Source organism: Cetorhinus maximus, chromosome 2 (genome assembly GCF_964194155.1).
Source record: "Cetorhinus maximus chromosome 2, sCetMax3.hap1.1, whole genome shotgun sequence".
Classification (NCBI taxonomy): domain Eukaryota; kingdom Metazoa; phylum Chordata; class Chondrichthyes; order Lamniformes; family Cetorhinidae; genus Cetorhinus; species Cetorhinus maximus.
Window position 1 is genome coordinate 29,318,376 of NC_135880.1, and position 17,875 is coordinate 29,336,250.

At 44.6% G+C, this 17,875-nt stretch overlaps 1 protein-coding gene across 1 annotated transcript in view; it reads left to right on the forward strand.

Moving 5' to 3' along the window:
• Nucleotides 1–17,875, forward strand: part of LOC144692826 (organic cation/carnitine transporter 2-like) — a 109,601-nt gene that overhangs the window by 85,992 nt on the left and 5,734 nt on the right. The window contains exons 7-8 of the mRNA XM_078561903.1: nucleotides 4,925–5,139; nucleotides 7,766–7,948. Coding sequence (XP_078418029.1) covers nucleotides 4,925–5,139; nucleotides 7,766–7,948 — 398 coding nt within the window. The remainder of the gene's footprint in view (nucleotides 1–4,924; nucleotides 5,140–7,765; nucleotides 7,949–17,875) is intronic.

Here is a 17,875-nt window from a genome sequence, read left to right on the forward strand (position 1 = left end):
AAAGGACCATGCAAATTTTTACAAGCTACTCAGGCATAATGATTTACCCTGCAAGACTCAAGCATGGTCCATACTCCCAATACTCACCCCTCCCACCATCGTGGCAAGATGGCTGTTGACGTGCAGGAGTCTGGATATGTCTGGAGCCTCCCTACAATGTGTCCCAGAGATAGTCTCCCACAATATGATGACGTGCTGCATTCTGCATAACTTTTGCCATACAGAGGGACCTGTGTTACAAGGAGGTACAGCATTAGCAGCAGTGTTCATTATACGAAGAAGGCAAGGATGCCACAGAGGAACACCATTTGAACAAGTCTGAGCCGACCCATGTGATGGGTAGATCACGTCTGATTAAACTTGCTGGATTTTTTGAGGAAGTCACTAACATGATAGACAGAGCAATGCCTATGGGTGTTGCCAAATGGACTTCCAGAAGGAATTTGATAAGGTTCTGCATCAAAAATAAAAGTGCACTGAATTGGAGGTAACCTTATTAAACGGGTTGGGAGGTTAGAAGACCGCTAACAGGATAAAGGGAATATGTCTAATTAGCAGGATGTGATGAGTGGTGATTGGGGCCTTTTTGCCATATATTGTAGTTCCAGTTTGCAGATCATTCGTCCAGCAGTAGGAAAGCAAAATCTGACATCAAGGATTGCAGCCAGGCTTTAAGAAGTGCATTTCTGCTTTAAAAAGGCCTCTGGTGATCGTTAGTAATTAGATGGCAAAGATGGGTTTTCCCAATTAAATCGAGTGGGCAACCTGTAATTATATTGAAATGAGGCCCAGGCATTCAAATCGCCAGGCCTTGTACTGGTACCCGGTCATTGAGTATATTTAAGACCGAGATAGAATGGTTCTTGATTGGTAAGGGGATCAAAGGTTACGGGGAGAAGGCGGGAGAATGGGGTTGAGAAGCTTATCAGCCATGATTGAATGGCAGAGCAGACTCGATGGGCCGAATAGCCTAATTTCTGCTCCTATGTCTTATGGTCTTATGGCCATACTGTATTGGTACAGTAACCAATGCTGTAGGGCGTTGGTTACATTTTGGTAGGTCTGAAGAAGTCTTCGTTGTCATACGTAGGTTAACTATGAGTCTTTATTGACTCTTAGAACTATTTACAAATAAATGAAGGGTACAAACTGGGAACTGTGGGTGGAATCATCCCAGATTTGCACTATATGTGGTAGTGGGTGGGAAAAAGGACGTTCTACCTGCTGGCTGCAATGGCAGGTTTTCAAGTTGTATCATCCCAATCTCACCTCATTAATCATGCATTCTCAGGAAGCGCGTCATAACCATGGCGGGCAATTCACCTGCCACGCCATCACCTCGCTGCTTCCTCACGCTGGGTGCCATATTTAAAGTGCAGCCATGCGCACAGCACTGTGCTTCCAGCCCAGGACTACTGCACAGAAGACATGGCCCCAAAAGACAAGAAGACTGCAGCCGCTCAATTCAATGATGCGTCCCTGGGATGCCTTCTGGACACCATTGGAGACCACCACGATGTCCTCTACCTCCGCTCTGGCTGAAGGAAGCCCATCAATGTCACCACTCCGGCTTGGGAGGCAGCGACAGTCGTGGTCAGTGCTAATGCTGCACAGAAGAGTTTCGCGATCCTGTGCAGAAAGAGGAATGAATGATCTCATCTGTGCCACCAGGGTAAGGCAACCATCTCAACACTCTAAACTCACACACTCACAAGCCCATCACGCATTCACTGGCATCTCACTCACTGCCATCTCACTCACTGGGACATCACCAATAACACTCTCACACACAACCTTCCATCTCCACCTGGCCTCATCTCCTCTGGAGGCTGCCTCCTCAGCCCTCACCCTCTTGAGGCCATTTCCATAGATCAACATGTGTCCCCCCACACACTCTGGGATACCCTCCTTCTCCAGTACAGTCCTCACCCTGCAACCTCCTCCATTACCTGAGGCCACTTCTCCCCCTTCCCCAAGCAAGCCTTAGCCCTGCCGCAGTTGAAAAGCCACCCGTGCCTTTCAGCTAGTCTCGTAAGTAGAGACCTGCCCATGTGTGGTGCTGTCTACAAAGCCTGGTGCTAATGACTGTAAGTGCTGCCTGAAGCAAGGTAGGCAAACAAGCCTCAAAGTACCAAGTGAAGTGCAGTTCGCCAGGTGCACGTCACTCATGTTCAGTTGTGAAATCATGCTGATGTGCATGGATGATCCAGCGTGGGAGATGATTCCGGCGAGCAGGGCTTATAATAATATGCAGATGTATTAAAATGAAGTTCCCGACGAGTGGCGATGGGAGCGAGTGGTTGCCTTTGACAGGTGGAGCGGACAATCGCAAACTGGTTTCATGGCACCGTGAAACCAATTTTTAGCCTTCCCGCCATAATGTCTGCTCATGCCCGCCATGACGCCCAACGCCAATGGGCATGGAAAATTCCACCCTGTCTCCATGCTTGCTTGTAAGCATGGCTCTGTCCAACACTCGACTGATCCTGGGTGTGAGTCAGGTGCTCCCTTACATCACTGTGTGGATGGTACTGTACTCAGTCCTACATTAACCCTATATATGCCAGTCCCTTATACTACAGCCACATTATGTGGGCCTGCCACGCCCCCTTACTCCCCAACCATCAGCTCCTCTCTCTCTGTCTCTCTATATCTCTCTCATGCACACAGGCAACCAGAAATTTAAGGGAGTTCTGACAATCTTCCGCTGTAACTTTAGCAGAACATCAGTCAAATGGTGCAATTGGTAGATTATATCATTTCTTTGGTATTTCTGATGTTGTAGTTGGAGATTTGGAGAAGCCATAGAGAATCTCTATCCTTTGTTCAAAACATTATAAACTTTATCTGAATAAAGCTCCTGAAAGTTGTCTTCTAGTTTGTCTTCAAATAATGTGAAACCATCTGAGCAGAAATTGGTAGAATTTCTAGGTAAATATTCTAGCGATTTGGCTGTCAACATCATGAAAAATTGGGTGCATAGTCATACTGCATGATTTGATTTCAACTAACAGTTACAGCTCTGGAGAAAATATCAATTTTCAAGCTAGGATTTTGGGTGAGACTGATGTATTGAAATAAAAATGTAATAAAGGCATTAAAACACACGATAGAACGGTGAATTGGTGTATTTTATTGTGTTATTGTCAAATTTGGCTGTTACTTATTAATAATAACACAGCATTTCACTGGCTTTTGAGTGATCCCAGAGCTTTTACATCCACTTAACCTACCTGAAAAGCCGTGCAGGTACTGATTAATTTATGCTGGAAACCAGTTCCTTACTTTCCTTTTTCCAGTTTTATCCTTATGCCCTTTTATTCCATAGAATTACAGCTAACTTGAACTTATAAGTCCAGTCCAAGATGTATTTATTTCTGCCCTACTTAGTATCTTATACCTGTATAAGGCTTATTTATCATTCACCCACTTCATGGCTATAAATAACAGAGGTAAATTTCCTGAGCTACAGCAAATGTGAAATGAGGTGAACAGTCAAAGAGGCTATTATGCCAAGTGCTGTCCTCTTAATATTAATCTGGCAATTCCTGGGTTCCCTACTCTGTTGTAACTGGGCCTTTGTCTGGAGGAACTTCCTGTCTGGTTGTCACAGCACGCCCTGTAACCCTCATCCTCCAATTCCACTCTGCTGCCTGGATATTTGTTGAGGCTGAACCTGACCGTGCACAGCTTCAGAACTATGCTTGTCTTTGGGCTGAGCTGCAAACCTCCCATTCAGTACATCACTAGACTAGGTAGGGAGTGAAATTGGTCCACACCAGCAACACGCAATGGGCTCGTAGGGAATCAGCAGCTGATTTTTCACTGAGCAAGTTCTTATTTTCCATTGACTTGGAAAACATTGCCCAGATTATTAATTTCAACCCAAGTAAAAGTGACAGTGAGACTAGAAAACAAGTCTCCGAGAAGAGATTGAACTAAAGTTCTGTGAACTTCAGTGGAAAGAAAATCGGGCACAGTGAACATTCAGCTGTCAATTCACTATGAGCCAGTTATGTGCTGCTGCCAGAGGCCAATTTCTTCTTGTAATTCCCACTTTAAACAACATCAGTGTCTGCAGCTACTTCCTCCCTGACACTGGTTGAAACCTTCATCTTTGTCACCTACAAGCTGAATGTTTCCAATTTTCCTGCTATGCCTAGCTTGGCTCAGCGATTCAAAATTCTCACTCTCTTTACATATATCCCATGGATAACATTTATTTCTCAACCCTCACGTAACGCAAATGTCTCGTCTTGTATTTCATCTTTGTTTGTGGTATCCTGCTCTGCAAGAATTAGCTGCCGCACTTCCTACAGAAGTGTTTGATTGGTTGTAAGGTACTTTGAGTTGTTCTGAGGTTGTGGAAGGTGCTATATAAGTGCAAGTTCTTTCTTTCAGGTAGGTTAAGTGGCAGCACTTCAACTTACCTCGGCAACCTTTTTCAGCCCTAAGTCCCTGTTTGTACCCTCATTCTTATTATTTTGACATATTGGGTCATACCAATGAAAGAAAAATCAAAAGAGAGGTAATGTTTCTTCTGTTCTATTCTGACCCATCCTATTACTCAAAGTCTATATTATACCCATTGTGTGCTCCTGCACCATTAATGGCAAAGCTTTCAACCATCATGCATTTTCAAATTCTCGTCCTCACTTCTCCATCTTCCTGTTTCTGTACCAAAATCCTTTGAAAATTAGCCTCTTTGACTGTACCTTTGGTCATCTCTTCAAACCTTTTCCCAGTCCTGCTGAAGTGTCCAGTCTCCTTCATGGTGAAGTACTGTGAGAGATTTCCACAATACTAGAGGCATTATACAGGTATGGGTTGTGACCTGAATTTCTAACATTAGCCTGCTGACTGTATCTAGACAATCTTTTACAAAGGGTTGAAAAGCTTTAATTTCTATTCTGTTTCATTGCAGGATGATTACCTCCATTGGGTACTTTGTTTTAACCCTGGGCACTCCCAATATGTATGGTGACCCTTACCTCAACTGCTTAATTTCTGCAATCAGTGAAATTGTGGCATATGCAATGGCATGGTGGATGCTGAACCATGCACCTCGACGACTTTCAACCGCTTTCATGCTGATTCTTGGTGGCATTATTCTGCTCTTCATTCAATTTATTCCTCCATGTAAGAGATTTAGAAAACTCTTCTACTTCACATTTTTGAAATGCCGATGGTTATCTGCTTCACTTTTTCCTGGTGACATTTTATTCGCTTTTTGAGTAAGTTGGTTCAAGTAAAAAATGAAATTATGGCTGAAATAGGAGCTCTCTTAATGGCAAGGTGACAAGTGCACCACTCAATATGACACTGAAGCATCAGTCCAGAAAAATCCCAGGTTCAGTCCCCAGTCTGTGTTGATCGTGTTCATGACCATCACAAGGAGTAAAGAGCTCACCTTTCCAAAATTCCCCATTTAGGGGAGGTGGTGGCGTAGTGGTATTGTCACTAGACTAGTAATCCAGAGACCTAGGGTAATGATCTGGGGACCCAGGTTCAAATCCCACCACAGCAGATAGTGGAATTTGAATTCAATAAAAATCTGGAGTTAAAAGTCTAATGATGGCCATTGTTGATTGTTGTAAAAACCCATCTGGTTCACTAATGTCCTTTAGGGAAGGAAATTTGCTATCCTTGCCTGATCTGGCCTACATGTGACTCCAGACCCACAGCCATGTTAATGACTCTTAACTGCCCCTGAACAAAGGCAATTAGGGTTGGGCAATAAATGCTGGCCTAGCCAGTGATGCCCACATCCCATGAATGAATAAAAAGAAGTACAACATTTACTTATCTTTTTGCATAATTCCAGAGCTTTTACATCCACTTAACCTACCTAAAAAACCATCCCAATTATTGGATATTTTATGCTAGAAGTTCAGTTCCATACTTGCCTTTCATTAAGTTTATACCTATGGCTCTTTTGTCTCATAGAATCACAGCTAACTTTAACTTAAAAATCATACCCAAGATTTAGTTTCTTTCTATTCTACTTAATATCTTATACCTATATAAGGATTCTTTATCATTCATATATTTCTATGGCTAAAGATAACAGAGAATTTCATTTTCCTTGTACCTGGGGAGCACTCAGTCCCCAGCCACAGCAAACATGAAACAAGATGAATGGTGAAGGGAGCTATTACACCAAGTCCTTCTCCCCACAATGTTGACCTGGGAATTTCTGCATTTGCTACTCTGATAAAACTGGGTCAGTGTCTAGAGTAGGTGCAGGCCCAGGTTATGTACTTGGGTCGAGAAGCATCAGCATTCCTGGCCTCCCACTTCAGTTCCTTCTACATGGGTATACTGGGTGCTCAGGCACTGGGATACCTGAAAGAAACAGGCATTGGAGTTTATGCTGGGACTATGTGTGGATCCTTAAGGGCCTGAAGTCTCCTGGGGATGCCTGGAGAATGATGCACCCCTCCTCGTCTGTGGCAGGAATTGCTACCACATTACAATGCCGATACATTTATTTTTTATATTATGTAAGATATATCAGAGGCAAATTTTAACCTTGACTGCCCAGAGGGAACCAGGTCCGTGGGTAGTTAAAATTGGCAGGAGGATTTACCTGATCACCGTTCCCTTCCTGCAGTGATTGATTTTAACATACTCTTCTAAGCAGGTTGGAAGGACACTCGCTGGAAACCTGCAGGGTCCCCTTTAAATATATAGCTCATGCTTTAGGGCCTGCCTGCTTATTTAACCATAGGCCTAAGCAGGGGAGCCTTTGTGACTTTCCTGCCAGATCAATCTAACAGTAAGAAGAACCAGACCCAGAAGAGGCCCAAATAAGAGGCAAACCTTATCATTTTTTTACTTTCCTTGAGGGGCCAGGAGAAGCAGAACATCTCCAGGCCACACAGTTAGAACATTTAGGCCTCCCCTCACCTAGGCTCCATCCTCAAGTGATCATAAAACCCCCCCAAAACTCCTTCCCCATGAATTACCTGAGCAACGGGGACTGTTCCTTTGGTCCCCAGAGTTGGCCTCCTTCCCCAGATAAAAACAAAATACTGTGGATGCTGGAAACCTGAAACAAAACAGAAAATGCCGGAAAAACTCAGCAGGCCTGGCAGCGTCTGGGGAAGAGAGAAACAGAGTTAACGTTTTGAGCCCAAACGACTCTTCTTCAGAGCAACTCCTGCCCCAGATGCTGTGCTACCACCTGCTGCCGCTGCAGTTGAGGGCACTGAGTTAAACCCGACCAGACAGCACGGTGCCAGTGTCAGGATGGTTATCTTCTTAATTCCCATCTCGAGTTCCTATCAGAGTTTGAGGCTCATGTCTCCAGGAGTAAAGGACAGCTGAATGTTTTTTTTTCCCCCTGTTTGCGTGGTTATTACTTGCTCAGTTTCTAACATCTGATTTGCTTTTTGACTTTGCCTACCTTAACGTGCCTGCTGAAGGCAGAGGCAGAGCTTTAGTTCTGTGCAGCCATGGCATCTGCACAGCTGCCACTTGGCGTTGTGTGTATGAGCACAGCAGATAAGTAAAGGAGGAAGGGACATCATTTTTCCTCCTCGATATATATGTAGGGATGGCAGCAACACACAAACTGGCGAATAATATTGCAGTTGTATTCCAAGAAAAAAACACCCTTCAACAGGAGGGATTGTGGAATTATGCAATAAGTAAACATTCTGCTTGGAAATTAAAAAAGGAAATACATGGAAGTAGGTGCACTTGCATCATTTTGAAAGGCCTGTCTGCACATATTAAATGCTGCTTAATTTGGTTTTCACAGCTCTCCATATTCTGACAACAGTGTTGGTGATGATTGGAAAAGCAGGTATTACAATATCCTTTGCCATAATCTATGTTTTCTCTGCTGAGCTATATCCGACGGTGGTGAGGAACATGGGGATTGGAATATGTTCCATGGCATCCAGAGTTGGCAGCATTATCTCCCCATACTTTGTTTATCTTGGTAAGTGAGGAGTTGAAAGATTATCTACTGTGTTTTCCTTTCAATAAATCTTTCACAAAGTTTTAAGGCTTGATAGCTCAACAGAAAGACACTAATAATAGAATATGGATTACTTAGCTGGAAATTTCCTTTGAACTGCTCCTGCTTCATCACAATAACTTTCCCAGAATGTGGCGGCTGAACGGGTGCAGCTCTGAGGAAATTCTCAGCCACTGCGTTCACTTTGATCACTATAATTTAACATAAACCAATGCATATATAAAAACTATAGGTGATGGCTCAGTGGTATTGTTGTTGGACTAGTAATCTGGAGACCCAGGGTAATGCTCTGGGGACCCAGGCTTGAATCCTGCCCTGGCAGTTGGTGGAATTTGAATTCAATAAAAATCTGGAATTAAAAGTCTAATGATGACTGTGAAACCGTTGTTGATTGTTGTAAAAACCCATCTGGCTCACTAGTGTCCTTTAGGGAAGGAAATCTGCTATCCTTATCTGGTCTGGTCTACAAGTGACTCCAGACCCACTGAACTAGGGCAACTAGGGATGGGTCATAAATGCTGGCCTGGCCTAGCCTAGCCAGTGACACCCACATCCCATGAACAAATAAAAAAACAGAACCTGGCATGCCCTTTATCATCATATATCTTGTGTTACAATTGCTATGCCATGTTGCGAGTCACTCTTCACCATTTTGTGCAAAACCACTTTGCTTTTGCCTCACATTTTGTATTAAAACAGTGGCAAGTCACAATTTAAGAAATAAGCTGCACAAAGATGAATTTGTGGGATAAGATACTAGATAAGGAAGAACTTTTTTACGCAGAGGGTAGTGGGTGTCTGGAATTCGCTGCCCAAGTTGGTGGTCGAGGCAGAAACTCTAAACTCTTTTAGAAAGATCTGCACCTTAAGTGCTGTAAGCTTCAGGTTTATGGGCCGGGTGCAGGAAGGCGGGATTAGAAAGGGCACCTGGGTGTCCTCGGGCTGGCATGGACAAGATAGGCCAAATGGCCTCTTGCTGTGCTGTAACTTTTCTATGGTTCTATAAACAAAAGTGAGGAATTAGAAAAACAATAATTACGCATGATCTATTCAGGAAATTCTACCGAGAAAAGAAAGGTCAAGAAGTCATCAAATCGCTCCAAATAATTCTTAAAAATCCTTTTGCCCATCATTTAGATTTCTCCAAAGAGTTGAGCACTTGCTACTGGGAAGTGCCTATGGCAATGCCTGTGCCTTTCTGACCAGCCTGCACCTTTAGCTCATGCAAGTTGCCACTCCCAATATATTGAGCTGAACAGTAGCTAGATAAATGAGACTGTTCCCAACGTACAAATTTTTGATATTAAAATTTATGACGGCATTTATAAAACACATTAACTGGCATTTAACACAGAGGTGGTGTCCCTGCTCACTGGCTGGAAATCCGAGGGAGAGCCGGCCTCTGATGGCCCTGGAAGTAGTGACTATATTTTATGGTCATCAGACAATTAGTTGCCTAAGGTCATGGCTTTGGGCCCCCAGAGGAAGGAAACCCTGCCTCCTAGCTGCCCACCAATCAGAGGGCCGACAGCCCTTCACTTGCTGCTAGGCCATAGGGAGTGCTGGCCACTGCTGGGACTGCAGTAGGCCCCAGACCAGGAGCAGTGCTGGAGGCCTGGAGGAAAGGTAAGTACGGCAGCCTCACCGGGGATAGTCAGACAGACCCCGGCAATGAGGGAGTGGGAGCACGATCGAGTGGTTGGGTGGGAGGGCTTTCTTCAAGTGGGGCTGTTCTTTGCACTAGCAGGGCCCTATATGGGGCACAGGGTGCCTGAACAGAAGGGACCACCACTCTCCACCCCGAGCCTGAACCCTGGTGATCTCGCTACATGGCATGGGCCTAATCTCCCACTGGTGGTAAAATATCAGTGGCGGGAGGAAGAGGCCCTTTAATGGCCTTTAATTCACTACTTAAGGGCATCGATTGACCCAAACAATGCATCATCTGCTCTTGCACCCAATTATACGCCCACCCCCACCTGCCTCCCAGCCCATCCTGAGATGGGATGGGGGGTATAAAATTCTGGATCTTTAGTGTGGAAAAGTTCACAGACACTGCACACATAGAAATATCTGGGAACAAAAACAAAAATTGCTGGAAAAACTCAGCAGGTTTGACAGCATCTGTGGAGAGAAAGAGAGAGTTAACGTTTTGAGTCCGTATGACTCTTCTTCAGAATGAAAGAGAAGTAGAAATGAGGTGAAATATATATACTGTTTAAGGGAGGGTGGGACAGGTGAAGCTGGATAGAAGGCCATTGATAGGTGGAGGCAAAGGAGAGATTGCAAAAGATGTCATAAACAAGAGGTCGAAGGGGTGTTGATGGTGGTGATAATGGCTAAAGGAGTTGCTCATGGTGACATTAAGAGTAGGAAGCAGAATGAGCAAGTGACAGATGGCCCGAGTGGGGGTGAGGTGGGGGGAGGGGACGGTGTGGGAAAAAAGATTGAAATGGGCTAAATGGTGGGGATAAAACAATGAATAGAAATACATTTTTTTAAAAATAGAAATAGGTGAGAAAAAAATATATAAAAATTAAAAGATAAATATTGAATAAAGGGGATCAAAAAGTGGTGAAGGTGGTGGAGAGAGTTCATGATCTGAAGTTGTTGAACTCAATGTTAAGTTTGGAAGGCTTGTAAGATGCCTAATCGGAAGATGAGGTGCTGTTCCTCCAGTTTGCATTGAGGCTGCCACAGGGGCTGCTGGTTTCTTGGCACTGAGGGAATTCATCCCAGTTATCATGAAAACATAAAGGCCCCCCAGCCCTCATATCACACACACTCATGCCTCCCCATGCCCCCAAGTCATTCTCCATGGCCCTTCATGCCACCTATGCCTAGTTATGTTCCTCAAGCAACCACTATGGCCCATGATGCCCCTCCATGCCAAGCTATGGCACTTCCATGCCTATTCAACCACTACACTTTCTATAGAACCAATAATCCCTATATTGACAATAGGATTTGTGAAACAAGCTTTAAAAAACATTCAATTTCTTTTTAAAAAATCCTTTTTTACTACAGGCCAATGAAAGTGTCAATCAACCAGACCCTTTAAAGTATCAGTTGGCCAAGGAATTCATCAAGGCTCCTTAGACAGCACCTTCCAAACCCATGACCACTGCCACCTAGAAGGACCAGGGCAGCAAATAAATGGGGACACCACTGCCTGGAAGTTCCCCTTCAAGTCACTCACCATCCTGACTTGGAAATATATCGCCGTTCCTTCATTGTCACTGGGTCAAAATCCTGGAACTCCCTTCCTAGCAGCACTGTGGTGTACCTACACCACATGGACTGCAGCGGTTCAAGAAGGTAGCTCACCACCACCTTGTCAAGGGCAACTGGGGATGGGCAATAAATGCTGGCCCAGCCAGCGAAGCCCACATCCCGTGAACGAAAAAAAAAATAGCCGGAACTACAGGCACTTGAAATCTCTTTATCTTGTGTAAATAAACATTGTGCAATTGACAGCATAGAAAAGAGGTCTAGAGCTGTCAGCCAAGCAATGTTTTCCCTGGCGCTCAGATGTTTTAGAACTGTAATGGCTGTTGGGGCTGTTAGCCAAGAATTCATATTGTGGCTCAGCTTAGAGCCCAGAAATCCATTCATCTGCCTTTGTTCTATGGCCATTGATATTATTTCCCAACAAATATCAATTGATTTCAATCTTGGAAATTTCAATTGATCTAGCCTCAACAGCCATTTAAAGGAGCAAATTCTGGATTTTCACCTTTGTTTGCATGAAAATGTACTTCCTGGTTTAAATCCTAAATGGCCTGGCTCTGTTAAGGTTATACCCCCTTGACCTGGATTCCCCACCAGAGGAAATAGTTTCTCACTATCTGAGAATCATAGAATCATGGAAATCTGCAGCACAGAAGGAAACCATTCAGTTTACTGTGCCAGTGCTGGCTCTTTCGAAGGAACTGTCATGCTTAGTTCCACATCCCTGCTTTTTGTCCATAATTTTAAACACCTTGATTAGATCATCTCACAAGTTTCTAAACTCAGGGATGAGTCAACTTTATACAGCCTGCTCTCTTTTACACAGCCAACCCTTTAAGCCCTGATATCTTATATACTCCCTGCAATGCTAATATAATCTTTCTTGAGGTGCGGTGCCTAAAAGTGAATGCAGATGTGGTCTGACAAACTTCTTTAATAATGAAAGCCTTACTTCCTTGCTTTTGTGTCCCATTCCTTTGAGACAAAGGCCAACATTCCCTTAACCTTTTTGAAGATGCTTTGTAGCTACGGCACTAACCTTTAGTGACTTGTGAATGTGGACAGCTTTGCTACTTCACACCATCCCTCAACAATAAGAAAATCTTTGGATTTGTCTTGCCCATATCCAAAGTGGAAAACCTCACACATCCCCTCATTGAAAACCATCTGCCATATTTTTACCACTTATCTGCCCATGTCTATTTGCAACTTCCTGCGCCTATCTTGACATCCTGCTGGACCTCCTAACTTAGTGTCATCAACAAACTTGGATATACAACTCTCCATTCCATCATCTAAATTGTTACTATACATGGTGAAAGGTTGAGAGCCTAGTGTAATTCCATGGTATTTGGCACATCCCATTGTTCAGAGATGTTCCCTTTATCCCTTTATCCCTAATCCCTGTCTCCTACCTTACAAGCAACAGAAAAACTGATTTTTTTTATTTGTTCATGGGATGTGAATGTCATCAGCAAGGCCAGCCTTTGTTGCCCATCCCTAATTGCCTTTGAGAAGGGGGTAGTGAGCCACCTTCTTGAACTGCTGAAGTCTGTGTGGTTTAGATATGCCCACAGTGTCAACACGGAGGAGTTCTAGGATTTTGGCCTAGTGATAGTGAAGGAACGGCAATATGTTTCCAAGTCAGGATGGTGTGTGGCTTAGAGGGGAACTTGTAGGTGGGTTCTATTATATCTAAGTGTTTAAAGTCTTTGTTGCCTGTCAATTGCTGCAGGAAGCAGTCAGGAACATGTCGATTTCCACCTTTACCTGAGCACTTTCTTCAGTGCACTGGAGCTCCCTATGGGACAGGCTTTGTTAAATGCTCATTAGGCACTGCTTTAACTCAGGTTATGACTTAATGGGCTGGATTTTCATGGAGTTGGGGACACTGCATGGAGGGTTCAAAATGACGGGCATGCCCTGGATCCAGGAGCCCTGCCACGATTCTTGGCATTTCCGATATTGAAAAGTGCATGAAATGGGCACGTGTGGCATTTATGAATCAGCCGGGCCAATTAAAGAGACAGGACAGAACGGGGTGGGGAGGGGTGGGGGGGGTGGGGTCATGATTTTCACTGTGAAAAGGTACAAGAGTCGCACTGTGTGTTCCACAACTTGGTATTGGAGACGTAAACAGTTCTGAAGGCCTGAGGTAAAGAATTCTAAGCCTTACATAGAGTTGTGTGAGATATCAGACTTAAAGCTCAGTTTGTCTCTGAGATAGAGGCTGTTGTATGACCTCAGGGAAGTGGAGGGTGGGGTGGCTGGAAGAGCAAGAGCACATCCGCGTAGGCGCCTCTTCAGCGCCCCAATATTTCAGTCTGCCAGTCTCGCTGGGTGTGCTGGCTGTTGTCCGCAAATGAAGGAAGGTAGAAGAAATGGACGCAGGGCCCTCTCACATGCATCAGGTAGGGGAAAAGCAGAGGCAGCAGCATGTAGCGAGAGTCATTGTGCCTAGGCATGAGGTGGCAGAGCCCCCAATCAGAACAGCAAGAAGGAGGCGGATGAGATATTTCCCTCAGCGAAGGGTAAAGCAGAACAGTTATAGCTTCCTCAAAATGACTGACAGGCAGTGTAGGTGAAGGCTTAGATAGTCTCAGGAAATGGTCAGAGAAATCGGCAGCATGTTGGAGGCAGACCTCATGCCTTGAACAAGTGCCTAAACCCTGTCAATTGTGGTGAATGGTACTGTGGTCCTCAACTTTTATGTGGCTGGATCCTTCCAGGGCTCTGCTGCAGAACTCTGCGGCATCTCACAGTCAGCCACCACAGGTGCATAACATCAATGACCAATGCCCTCTTTGCCAGGGTAGGGGAGCACATTAATTTTCCAACAGATGTGGAATCTCAGAGCCAAAGAGAAATAGGGTTTATGTCAATAGCTGGCTTTCCACAAGTGCAAGGTACGATAGATTGCACACACATCAACACCAAAACACCTTCACAGGACATGTACAGATTGAATAGAAAGTATTTTCATTCCATCAACATGCAGTTTCTGTGCAACCAGAGTAAGGTTTTCCTCCATGTCTGTGCACGATTCTTTGGAAGCTGCCATGACTCTTTCATCCTGAGGGAGTCAAACCTGTTTTACCTTTTCAAGCCTATACCCAGGTCCATGGCTGGCTACTGGACAACAAAAGTTATCCATTGAGGTGGTGTCTGCTTACTTCATTGCACCAAGGGAGACAGTGCTAGAATGTCATTATACTAGCAGTCACCTTCAAACCAGGGCAGCCATTGAGCAGGTCATTTGCCTTTTGAAGTAGACCGCTCAGTGAAGTAGGCCGCTCATTGGAGGAAAGGACAGAGGAGCCGTCTGCCTCAGATGAAGATGTAACCGAGGAGAATGAGCATGAGGATGAGGGGCACAATGGAGGAAATGATGAGAGGCGCGCCTGGGTAGCTGGAGTCAGCTCAGCACATGACACCAAAGGAAACAGGGAGGACCTAATACAAAGGCACTTCTCCTAAGCACATCATGGATAAAGATGCACCCTTGGAAGCAAATGGCTGTCCAGCCACCGCCTTTGATACGATTGCCGTCTCACATCCTCCAGGAGATGCCCATTCCGTCACAAGAGAGAAACTATATAAGTGTCCTTGAGACTCTCTGGCATCACAATGGCTAAAATCTCACCATCACAAGTCAGTCTTGAGAGACTGATCTTGCGATGCCCTGTGACAGAGGGCCTTGTAATTGTTTTTTGGAGGCTCTCAAATTGACGGTGAAGAAGTCACTAAGTCACTAACCAAAGCCTGGCCCCTACGTCAAGAGTGCTCCTGTGCTGTGTCAGTTGAGACTCAGGACATGCAGATATGATGGATGCACCAAGAGATGCACTTCAACTCAAGACTGGGCAGTATGGAGTAACTTTATTTTCACACAAGTGCCAGGCAATGGCCATCTCCAATATGAGAGAATTTTACTATCTGCCCTTGACATGCAACGGCTTTACAATCACTGAATCCCCCGCTATCAACATCCTGGAGGTTATCATTGACTAGAAACTGAACTGCACTAGCCACATAAATACTTGGCTCCAAGAGCAGGTCATAAGCTGGGAATTCTGAACCGAGTAACTCACCTCATGATTCCCCAAAGCCTGTCCACCCAGCAGCATTCATCAACCAAAAGGGATTCCACTAGATCAGTGTTGAGGATCCTATAGATTAGGGGTTCTAGAATAGTCCAGAGGTCAGTATCAATGACCTGAAGATCAATTCAAATTCCACCATGGCAGCTACGGAACTTAATTTCAGTTAATTAAGTACAGTCTGGAATAAAAAGCTCATATCAGTGATGGTGACCATGAAACTACAGGATTATCATAAAAATCAACCTGGTTCACTGCTGTTTGGGATGGAAATCCGCTGTCCTTACCCATAAGTGACTCCAGACTCTGACAGAGCTCTGAAATAGCCTAGCAAGCAATATGGTTGATTCAAGAAGGTGGCCCACTCTCATATTTTCGAGAAGTGAGCCATGAAAGCTGTCTTCCCAGCAAAATCCACATCTTGTGGATGAATTAAAAAAATGTTCAGCGGGTATGCAACCTCTGAAAGATCATTATGCTTGTCTGTGCAAGATTCCCAGGGAGCTGCCACGATGCCTTCATCCAGAGACAGGCAAGTTTCCCACAGATATTCACACCTCGAAACAGACTCCATAGGTGACTTCTTGGAGACCAGAGTTACCTTCTGAAGACGCGGCTGGTGACACCTGTGAGGAGCCCAAGCACTGACGTGCACAGGAAATGCACAACAGAAGCCACATGAGCTCCAGAGTTGCTAATGAACAAGTATTCAGGATTATGAAAATATGATTCAGATGCCTCAGAATGGTAGTAGTACGTTGCGCAGTACTGAAGCTTAGAAGGTGACGAACACTCTCCATCTTTGTATGTTTTTCCCCACTTGTTGGCTCCCCCACCACCTGCCATAGACCCAGTCTCGCAGCTATGTCCTCTAGGACTCAGCCAGCTTGGTCAGTAGTGGTGCTACCGAGCCATGCTTGGTGATGGACATTGAAGTCCCCCAACCAGAATACATTTTGTACCCTTGCCACCCTCAGTGCTTCCTCCAAGTGGTGTTCAACATGGAGGAATGCTGATTCATCAGCTGAGGGAGGGCAGTGCATGATAATCAGCAGGTTTTATGGCCTATGTTTGATCTGGTGCTATGAAACTTCAAGGGGTCCAGAGTCAATGTTGAGGACTCCCAGTGCAACTCCCTCCTGACTGCATACCACTGTGCTACTACCTCTGCTGTATTTGTCTTGCCAGTGGGACAGGGTGCACCCACAGATGCTGGTGTCTGGGACATTGTCTGTAAGGTATGATTCCACGAGTATGACTATGTCAGGCTGCGGCTTGACTAGCCTGTGAGACAACTATCACCAATTTTGGTATTAGCCCCCATATGTTGGTAAGGAGGACTTACAGGGTTGATAGGGCTGAGTATGCCATTGTCATTTCCAGTGCAATGCTGGGTGGTTTCCACTTTAGACTTAGTAGTGGACTGAATGGCTTACTAGGCCATTTCAGAATCAACCACATTGCTGTGGGTCTTGAGTCACATGTAGGCCAGACCAGGTAAGGATGACAGATTTCCTTTCCCTCAGGGCATTGGTGATCCAGATGGGTTTTTACAAAAATAGCTTCACAGTCATACTTTTAGTTTCAGATTTTGACTGAATTCAAATTGTGGTGGGATTTGAACCCAGCCCCCACAGAACATTACCCTGGATCTCTGGATTACTAGGCTAGTGACAATACCACTATGCCACTGCCTCCCCCTCCCTGTCTTAGACTCCCAAGAGAGAGTTTGGAACACCATGCTCAGGTGCAACATGCCCACTCTGTCACCTGTATAGATGTAGTACTAATTGACAAGTGCAAAGTAGTACAAGAGTATGACTACAGTTTGTCCAGTAACCAAAAACCACTCCTAGAGTCTACAGATAAGAAGGACCATCTCAGAACAGACATGTGGGAAAATAAGATGTGAAGAATACACAGAGAGGCTGTAAAGGAAGCTAGACTAGTTAAGTGATTCGGCAAGAAGGTGGCAGATCAAGTATAATGTGGGAAGTGTGAAATTATCCACTTTGGTAGGAAGAATGGAAAAGCAGAATATTGTTTCAAATCTGAGAGAAGAATAAACATCGTATGCAGAGAAATTTGAGTGTCCTGCATGAATCATGGAAAGGTAACATTCAGGTGCAGCAAACAACTAGGAAGGCAACTGAAATGTTACCCTTTATAGCAAGTAGATTGGAGTTAAGAATAATGAAGACTTCTGCAATTATATAGGACTTTAGTGTGGCCACACCTGGAGAACTTTGCACAGTTTTGGTCTCCTTACCTTAGTGGGATGCAACAAAGATTCACTAGATTGATTCTTAATGAGAGGACTGTCTTCGGAGGACATATAAAGCAGATTGGGCCTACATTCTCTGCAGTGTAGGAAAATGTGAGATACTATCTCTGCAACATCTGAAATACTTAGAGACCTAATAGGGCAGGTGCTGAGAGGCTGTTGGCTTGAGAATGTGGAACTAAGGGCCTTAGTCTCAAGATAAGAGGTTGGGCATTTAGGACTGAGATGAGGAGACATTTTTTTCACTGGGTTATGAATCTTTGAAATTCTCTA